Genomic DNA, 9,609 nt, shown 5'->3' with positions numbered 1-9,609 from the left:
GAAAAGCTCGGGGTGTGGGGGGAAGCAGTACAGCGAAGCCCAAGTTGCCGAGCTAGCCGAGAGCTCCCACGGCCCGGAGCCCCGCGGCCGCCGCGCCCGGGAGCCCGGCCCGGCCCGGCCCCGCCTGCTTTGGGCCCCCGCCGGCAGAGGCCGCCGGGCGGGGGCGGGGACGACCAACTTGGGGCGCGGCGCAGCCCCGCTCTCCCTAGAGCTCCGAGCCCGGGAGCGCCACCGCCGCGACCAGACGGCGGGAGCGGAGCGCGGCGAGCGGAGGCGGCGAGCGGCTCCAGCGCCGCAGCCCCGGCCTCGGCGAGAGCGCGAATATTTTTCAAACGACTCAAACTTTCCTTCTTTCCCCGCGTTCTGGGGCCTCTCTTGGATGGAATTGTTCTCTTCATTCCCGCGGGGTGCTGGGGCACGATTCCTCCCCGGGGTTCCTCCGCGGCTCGGCTAACTTCGCGGACCCGGGGACCCGTGGCTCTCGCCCCTCGGCTGAGCCCAGCCCGCGCGCTTCTCCCCGGCTCTGGAGGCCCAGAGTCCGGGCTTTTCGCCTCCGAGAGGACGCCTAGCCCGGCCCCCTTGGATCGGGCCATTGAGCCCCCAGCACCGGCCGCAGAACTGGAGATAGCGGATTAACCCGAGCCGAGCCCCGGCCTCCCCGCCCCCGCTCCACGGAGGGGCGTCCCCTGGGCGGGGAAACGACAAGTTTGTCAGTCGTCGGTGGCCTGTTGGATCCAAGCGCCTCCGCCTCCGCGGAGGGGTCCCTGGAACCCAGAACCCCGAGAGGACAGCCCTGGGGACCCGGAGAGGCTCGGCGGCCGGGCTCCTTGGGCCGGGGCGCTGGCTGCTGCGCCGGGCGCGCCGAGGCACCCGGGGCCAGGCCAGCGCCCCCTGCGTCCCCACGCGGGCAGCGGCCCCGCCGGAGGAGAAACCCGGATTGCTGCCGCCGCCGCCGCCGCCTCCTCAGTCTCCTGGTCTCCGCCGCCGCCCCCTCCGTCGCCTCTCGGGGAAGGGGAAGACGCAAGGGGCACCGAGGGGCCCCGGCGGATGCGCCCCCCACTGCCTCTCGGGCTGCGCCGCCTCGCGGGGATGAAGCACGGGCCGTGAAGATGGAGGTGACCTGCCTTCTACTTCTGGCGCTGATCCCCTTCCACTGCCGGGGACAAGGAGTCTACGGTAAGAGCCCGCGTCCGGCTGAAAGCCGGTTCAGCCCCGCGCGGAAACTTTGCAAGAGGCGCAAAGTGCGCGCTGCGCGGGTTTGGTGGGTACCCCGGATCGGACTCTGGAGTGGATGCCGGGGTCCCCGCCCTTTTCCAGAGCGCGAGGAAATCGAGCTAGCTGCTTCAGCTCACGGAGGCAGGTCGTAGGGTCTGGCGTTAAGCCGGGGATGCCAGGGGGAGGTAGTATACACTTTTCCAAACCCTGCCTGGGGCGGGAATGAATCGGAAGCCTTAAGAGCATCCAGTTGGCCTCGGAGACCCTGACAGACCGCACACTGGGGACTGAGAAAGCGACTTGCACCGAAATCTTGTCCCACCCTAACTCGGCCTCTGGAGTGGAAGCCAAGCGCTGCACGATCTGGAGTTGCGCGCGGCTTGCGGGCGAGCCTGGTTGCCAGCTCCGCGGCCCGGCGGCGGGCTCGCCTTCCCAGCTCTCTCGCTGGGCTTCGCTTCTTGACAGCCCAAGCGGATGCAGGCATCCCCTAGATCCGGCTCCCAAGATGCCAAGATCCCTTCTCGGACCTCTTCTGAGCCGGTTAGTTCTTCCCGTCCCCGGTTCTCAGCTACAAAACCCCAGCTCCACCTTCCTTTTCCCTGCGCGCACACAGACATTCAGCCACGGTCCCCGGGAAAGCAAACACTGCACGCGCCCGTCAGGTGACGTGTCCAAACTCTGCCTCCTGCCCACGCAGCTTTGCTCCCGCGTCCGCACGCCCGGCTCTCAGGCGCCAAGGGAACTCTGGTTACCCGCTTCTCCCTTCTCTCTCATGGGTTTTCCGGGGGAAAGATCCTGCGAGCCGGCATCATCCATTCAGTGTCCCAAGGGCTCATCCCTCTCAGGAACCCTCCGTCTGAGTTCTAACAGCCGGTAATGCCCTGACCCGCAGCACAAAAAGTCTTTGGGGCCCGGTGGCCTTACCGTGCCTTCTCCTGACTGCAGGGTGGTCTGTGTGGGTCAGTTTTTTAATGCGGTGTAGCTGGGGTGGGGATGATTCTCTTTCTTTAGGGTGGATCAGGAGAGGGTTTGAGCTGTTCTGGGGAGGGGGTGGTAGCTGAGGTATTGTCCCCTCAGTTGCCATCCTCAAGTGCAGATGCTAAATGGCTCTTTCTTGGGATGCCTGGCAAGAGGGAGGGGTATCCTGGGGGGTGGGGCGGGTATCTGTGAGGTGACATCTTCCTGGCCCTACACAGCTAGCTAGCTTGGGTTTAATTCCCCAGGGAGGCTGGCTCAGGCATCTGGCCAAACTCTGCTTCTTAATTAGTTTGTGTGTTTCTTACTGCCTGGCCCTTTACATAGGCCAGAAAGGGAAAGAAGAGAGAAGAATGCAGCAGGGACTGAGAAAGGCTGGGCTGTGGAGAGGAGGCCACTGAGCGGGTTCCAGAGGCCTCGGCCTCCCTGGGGCAGGGGAAGATATCCGGGTGTACTGAGCGGGTCCTGTTTCTTTTTTTCTCCTCGAGATTTCCCTACAGCTTCACTGCCTCCTTAAGAGGTGACCTCAGGAGGCACCAGCCAAGGCCTCTGCCTTCTCACCACGCCCAGGAGCTCTGGAGAGTGATGGGGAGCCCTCCGCCTCTGCTGCTGTTCTCTGCGCTGCTCTTCCCTCTCCGTGCCCTTGGGCAGATCTGGCAGGCTCATCTCCTGGCCGTCCGTCTCCTCCATCCCCTCTAGCTTCTTCACCCTTCTCCAGGGCTGCATGAGACCCATCTTGAAGAGGCTCTCGTGAGCCTAGCCTGGAAACCCCAGCCATGAGGGCAAGGGGTGGGGCAGTGGTCTCTGTGGACCCTCACTCATAGGACTCTGGGGCCAGGATTTAGCTATTGCCTTATAAGTCCCCCTTTCACTGTATTTTCTCCACTCCCTCGTGTGCCTGGGTTCTAGCTGCTCTCAGAGCAAATCAAGGTGGGCTTGGTGCACTGGGGCAAACCTGGAGCTCTTGGGTGACATTCTTTCCACTTGCCCTTTGAAAGTTTACCTCCAAGGAAGTCTGGAGCCTCTGGGGAATTGCAGGGTGGAAAGCCTTAATCGGGGTGGATGGAGAGAATGGAAGATCTAGTGTGAGGAGAAGGATGGCAAGAGGCTATGATGCTGGAAATTTGGCCAGCTCTAGCAGAAGGGACAACTACTCTATCACTGGGTCTGGGTTAAGAAACAGTATGGAGAGCTAGTTCTTCTGCGCCCCGCCCCCCACTCCAAAGCAGGTGAGAAAAGAGTAAGAGTGTGGGGGTGAGAGATGGTCACTCATGCCCATCCATCACTGTATGTAGGCACCCAGCGTTGTGCCTGGCACGGGCAAATATTTGTTGTGTGAATGAAGGGCCATTGTTGGGAGGAAGTTGAGGAAATGCTTCTTGAAATTCTTTCTCCCCTAGAAGTCTGTCCAGGATGGTTTTTAGCAGGGTAGTGGGGGCTCTTTGAGAGTCTCTGCTTAGGGTGAGTCATGGAGTCCTAGGCTGGCAGCCAGAGGGCACCTTAGCTGCCATGGCAGTGAGCGGGGAGGCAGAAGCTTTTACTCAAGGCACAAAAGATAAAAGTGTGCCTGGACAAGGGAGTCCCTGCATCTTCACAGCCTGTGTGGCTAAGGGAGTGGCAGATTAACATGGAAGCTGAACTGAGAAGAGGGAGGAAGAACAGGACATGGAAGGTAAAGCCATCAGGATCTTGCCTGGGCTGTGGCTCTCTGCTGAGGCTGGTAGGAAGAAGGTGCCTGGAGCTCTATGCCCAGCTTCCCTCAGAGTGTCCACTTGTTGGCTCTGAGGTCCACTGTCCACAATAGGGTTGGGGAGGTGCTCTCAGTCTGGTCAGGTGGCTTTGCTCTTGGGAGCACAGATGCTACGGCAGCTGAGTACTGGAGCAGATGGTGCATTTGGAGCTGGTCTCCTCTTCCCTCCCGCCTCCCAATCTCCTGGGCCAGTTTGTTGTGCTCCGGGGTGTATCTTGTAATCTGCTTTCTGGCATGCCAGGGGGAGGTGGGCTGGCCACAGAGACCTCCTTCTGGGGCAAAGACAGTAGCCAGGTGATGGGGGAGAAGTGTCCTGTGTGTGGTTAGCATCAGAGAACACCCTCTCATCCACTCTGGCTTCCTCTCTTCCTCCCATAGCTGCTGGACTTCTAGCCAGCAGCAGGTCAGTGGGACTCCTCTCCCTTTCAAAAACACAGCAAACCCCTGGATTATTTAATATGCAGGAGTGGGAATTGACATTATCCTTAAGACAGGTTGTTTGCAACTTACTGGTGGAAGTCAAAATATTTCACTAAAGGTGTCATCAGAAACTACTATCCTATGCTAATTTTTGTGGGAACATGAAGACAGATGTTGAATAATTTGACAAGAGCAACATAGCTTACAGAATTATCACCAAGTCAGGTTTTTCCCCTCCTCTGAGGGGTGTGGAAAGGGAATTTGAGGAGATGTGTCTCCCAGTGCCATCTTCTGGGTGTTGATCTGGGTGTGGGCACCCGTGGGAGTTTTCACTGACATTTCTACCCCATGCCTTGAAACTGCCTGCCCGCTGGCGAAGGAAGTCATAGCATATGAAAACTCTGGCCTCCCAGGGCAAGCGGAAGGCTTGGGGTTTTCTAAGTATCCTTGAGAAGGTCCCTGCCTCTTGTCCCTTCTTCCTTCTCAATTGTGGAAACTACATGAGGGAGAAAGAGGACCTTGTGTTCACAAATCCAGGCTGTTTTGTTTGCTTCGTCAGCATTATCTGCACCCCCACCTCCCACCCTCCAAGTTTAAGTTGGCCCCTCAACTAGTCTGAGGGCTCCTAGGCCTCATTTCAGGCAAGAGAGTCCCCCCTTCAGGTCAAGATCCACACGACGTCCCACCCTATGCTGCAGGCTGCAAATCTGTGCTTCCTGCCTGGAAGGGGGCTCTGGGAAATGGGGGTGGTTAGAGAGGAGGAGTTTGTTTATTAGCTGGGAAAGCACCTCTTCGAGGGGCTGGCTGCGGACATGCTGAGGGCCTCCTTGTAATTGGCCAGACCTGACTGTGAGCTGCTGGGGCCAGGGTGGCAAAGCCTCATTTAGAGCCTGGTATTAGCTCTGCTTTGCTGAAACATGGAGGGACGGGGCGGGGGGCTCCACAGGGAGAATGGAGGGAGCTAATCACAGCCGCCAAGGCCGGCAAATGAATGATGCAGGAAATCAATACCTGGGGGCGGGAGTGGAAATCCGGGCAGTGGTAGCGGCCACTGCTTCTCCCCAGCTGCCCAGGAGGCACGGGCAGGACTGGGAGGAGTGAGACAGCCAGGAGTGTGAGGCCCTCCTCTCCCCCATATCCTCCCCGACCCTGCTCCCTTTCATCTTCCTCTCCCCTACTCTTACCTGTTATCTCCTGGTGGCTGGGTTCACGGAGGTTGGGCCAGGAATGCCCCATCAGGCAAAAACATGGAAACTGGGAGATGGGACCTTGGGTCTCTCATTCCTGGATGAGCCCTCCCGGACTCTGACCTACCTCTGGACTCTGGGGCCTGAGAAGGGCCCAGGGGCCCGGGGACCCTGCCCTGTGCCACTGGCTCTGCCGCTCCAGATGTGGCCAGCAGGGGGAGGGCTTGGCCATCACATTGCTTCTTGCCTTTCCTGGGCTCCCTTGGCCTCAAGCCTCCCAGTAGGATGAGAGTTATTCTAATTACTTAGCCTCTGGCCCATGGGGGCTCCGTAGGGCCTTCTGAAGCTCCAGACTGCCCCCACTAGCTCTGGTGTTCCCACCCTAGCATCCAGGGCATTTGCCTTTGGTCAGAGCCACACTTCCGACACCCTGGGTTGGAGGAGAGCTTCCTGGTGGGGCTTGGCTGGGTTGGTTCCTGACCCTTGGGGCTGTGTGCAGAGCAGGGGCTTATGCTGTGGCAGAACTGCCTCTCTGAGAACCTGAGTATGGCCCCTCTTCTGCATCTTCCTCCCCACAGTCAGAAGACCCTGCTGGGCACTGGTACTGGGTGTTAAAGGGCCCCTGTTACATTTAGATGCTGATACGGAAGGCCAGAGCAATGCCTAACTCAAAGGAGTGAACCTTTTTTTCTTAATGCAATCTCCCTTTCCCCATGCCTATGAGTAACACGTGTTTTCTGCAAAAACAATCAGAGAAAACATAAAAGTATAAGGAAGAAAGTAAAACTCACTTGACATCTTGCACTGCATTCCATGATGATTCTTTCGGGCATCTTCTTGTGCAAAGAGGACTGCACTTTTTTTCCATTTAGCCTCATCAGGTCTTCGTCGTGGCACGTGGGATCTTCTGTTGTGGTGCGTGTGCTCAGTAGTTGCAGCGTTTGAGCTTAGTTGCTTCACGGCATGTGGGATCTTAGTTTCCTGGACAGGGATGGAACCTGTGTCCCCTGCATTGCAAGGCAGATTCTTAACCACTAGACTACCAGGGAAGTCCTAGGAATGAATATTTTAGGGAGAATTGTTGGTTATAACAACAACATCTTATAGGTGTGTAAGTGCCACGTGCATTAACAAGCATTTTCACACCTCTGCCTGCTTTGGTTCCATAACATTCTGAGAGGTCAGAACAGTGGGTCCTATGGTCCCCATTTAGTAGATGAGGGAACCAAGGTTGTAGGAATGTAAGGATTTGCTCAAGGTCATACAGCTAGTAGGAAGTGGCTTGGAGACTCAATCCCAGTGGGCCTTCTGATTTGGAAGTAGGAAAACATGGTGTCCATCTCCTGTGTGCTCAGTCGCTCAGTCGTGTCCAACTCTTTGTGACCCTGTGGACTGTAGCCTGCCAGGGTTCTCTGTCCATGGGGTTTCCGAGTAAGAACACTGGAGTGGGTTGCCATGCCCTCCTCCAGGGGATCTTCCCCACCCAGGGATCGAACCTGCATCTCTATCTCTCTCTCATCCATCAGCAGGTGGATTCTTAACCACTAGTGCCACCTGGAATGCCCGGTGTACCTCTCACTATCCATTAAATTACTGAGTACCTCCCTGATTAAGGCCCTGTTCTGAGCATCGACAGGGCTACTGAGATAAATAAGATGCAGGCTCTGCCCTCAAAGAGAAGGAGAGATGAATCACATACAAGATGGTGGTTCCTGGAAGATCTGGATAAATGCCATGTGGCAAGGGCAGATAAAGGGCTGTGGGAATTCCAAGGGAGAGGAAATTACTTCCAAAGCCTTTTAGAGGAGGGGGCATTTGAGGTGGCTTTGACAAATAGAAGTAAGGAGCCAGAAGGGCATCCCAGGTGGACGGCTTATTATGGCAGAGGCAAGGAGGATGTGTATGTGTTGGGGGCGGAGGGGAGTAGTGAGTCATTCATTTGGGCTGGAACGTAAGTTGAAAGGGAGTCAGGGCAGTGAAAGTTGGAGCAGTAAAGGAAAAGTAATAAAAATTGCTAACATTAACTTCCCAGGATGAGATCAGGAATATGTATTGTCTGCTTTAATCCTTATTACAATCCCTTAAGAGAGAGTAATTCATCAGCCCATTTTATCAAAGAGTAAACTGAGGGATCAGAAGGGTGGGTTTACTTGTCCAAGTGGCAGAGCTGGGCTTGAACCCAGATTTGCTGATTATAAGACCTGTGCCTAGAGGCAGTAGGCTGGACTCTTGGGTTTGGGAGATAGTATCGGGAGGGTCTTGAGCAGGTGAATGGGGTAATATGACCAGGGAGCTCATATTAGGCTGGGTAGCCCTGCAGCTGTGTGTTTTGAGGAGGCTAAGCTTAAGAGGAGGAAGACTGGTCAGGAGATCTGGCAGTTGTCTGGCGAGGTTGTAATGAGAGCTTGATCCAGGGTGGGGGCTGTGAGAATGGACAGGAAGGAGTCAGTATAAGAACTGCTGCCAGTTGACACACATTTGAGTTTGGCTCTTTGTGGAGCACCTGTGAATTTGGTGAAAGAAACACGCTCTTGTTGTCCTAGAGTTGAAGTTCAAGTTGAAGGGAGACAGGCAGTAAAGAAGTCAGTGAATAAGTATATAATGCATTCTCTGGTGATGAATTCTACACAAAAGGGCAAAGCAGCCAAGTTCAAGTTCATATACATTAATTAGGAGTAGGGGTGCTCCCGGAGTGGGTCTCCCCTCCCTGAGCAGAGACCTGAAAATGCCCGAAGGAGGAAGTCCCACAGACATCTGTAGGAAGTGTGATCCAGACAGGAGAATAGCCAGTGCAAAGGCCCTGGGGTAGAAACATGCCTGGACTGTTTAGTGACAATGGGGAGTCCGGTATGGCTGCAGTGGAGTGAGCCATGGGGAGTAGGAGGTGGGATTAGAGAGTTAATGGGGCCAGACTGTTTGCAGCCATGCAGGCTATAGAAGGTCTTTGGGTTTTATTCTGAGAGAAGTGGGAGCCCTGGGAGGATTTTGAACAGAGGAGGGACATGAATTGACACCTTTTTAATAGAATCTCTCTGGCCACCATGTAGAGACTAGACTGTAGGGGGTTGGGGATGGGGGTGGGGGACGGATCCGGTAGAGACTGTTACAAAAGGCGAGAAGTGAGACTGCCCATCACTAGGTCCTGACAGTGTTTCAGAGCTCGGACAAGGGATAGGAACTGTTTGGAGTTGGGAAGCTTGGTACACAATGGCAATGAGATAGAACAAAGACCACAGGAAGTCAGACAGGTTTGGCGCAGTGGAGTAAAGTAGTTCAACAACAGGACTTCTGGTAAGGAATCCGGGTTTGAACCAGCTGCAGGAGTCTGAGAAATTACATCTGCTTTCAAAGCTGTGGCTTTACTGCTTGTCAGATGGGTTTGTGATAAGCATGTGATGAGCCATACCTGGGAAGCCCCAACTGTGCTGGGCACTTAGCAAGTCCTCTGTGAATAGTTCCTTTTTTTTTTTTTTTAAGTCTTCATTGAATTTGTTACAATATTGCTTCTGTTTTATGTTTTGGTGTTTTGGCCCCGAGGCATGTGGTATCTTAGCTTCCTTACCAGGGATGGAACCCGTACCCCCTGCACTGGAAGGTGGTCTTAACCACTGGATTTCCAGGGACATCCCCTCAGGGAACAGCTTTATTTGAATGACGGTGTCGGTACAGTTTTGAACTTCATGCGATTCTGGCACTGGGATGTCTGGGAGAGATGTTGATGGAGCAGGTGGACGTGGGTTGGGGGTGCTCGCTCAGGAGGGAGACAGCTGTTCTGAGAGATGGACTCGCATATCTGGATTTATGTCCACACAACAATGTGGGCTGAGACCACGAGGTGGGAGGAAATTGCCAAGGAAGTGTCCAGCAGAAACTAACACAACACTGTAAAGCAACTACACTCCAGTAAACATTTTCTAAAAAATGGCCAACGAAGACAGGATAGACTGAGAGAGGAGACTGGGCTAAGACCAGTGCCCTGGAGGGCCGGGGAGGAGAAGGTGGAGACAGACCAGGTGGCCCCAGGGAGGTAGGAGGAGACTCGAGAGAGGACGGGAATCAGAA

The 9,609-nt window shown here is 55.5% G+C and overlaps 1 protein-coding gene across 3 annotated transcripts in view; it reads left to right on the top strand.

Moving 5' to 3' along the window:
* The first annotated feature begins 207 nt into the window (after positions 1-207).
* The window catches only part of MDGA1 (MAM domain containing glycosylphosphatidylinositol anchor 1), a 66,705-nt gene continuing 57,303 nt past the window's right edge, over positions 208-9,609 (top strand). For 2 of the 3 annotated variants that reach the window (XR_015152688.1, XM_086370627.1), the window contains exon 1: positions 243-1,176. Coding sequence is in view for 2 of the 3 variants with exons in the window: in XM_086370627.1 (XP_086226753.1) it covers positions 1,110-1,176 (67 nt within the window). In the remaining variant the exon portion in view is untranslated. Of the gene's footprint in view, positions 1,177-9,609 lie in introns of all 3 variants that reach the window. The other variant, XM_086370626.1, reaches the window with a different exon arrangement.

This window comes from Bos grunniens, chromosome 23 (genome assembly GCF_055505025.1).
Source record: "Bos grunniens cultivar Pamir isolate PY7600 chromosome 23, Bosgru_T2T1.0, whole genome shotgun sequence".
NCBI lineage: Eukaryota > Metazoa > Chordata > Mammalia > Artiodactyla > Bovidae > Bos > Bos grunniens.
Note: the sequence above shows the minus strand (reverse complement) of the source record. Positions and strands in the feature narration are given on the sequence as shown.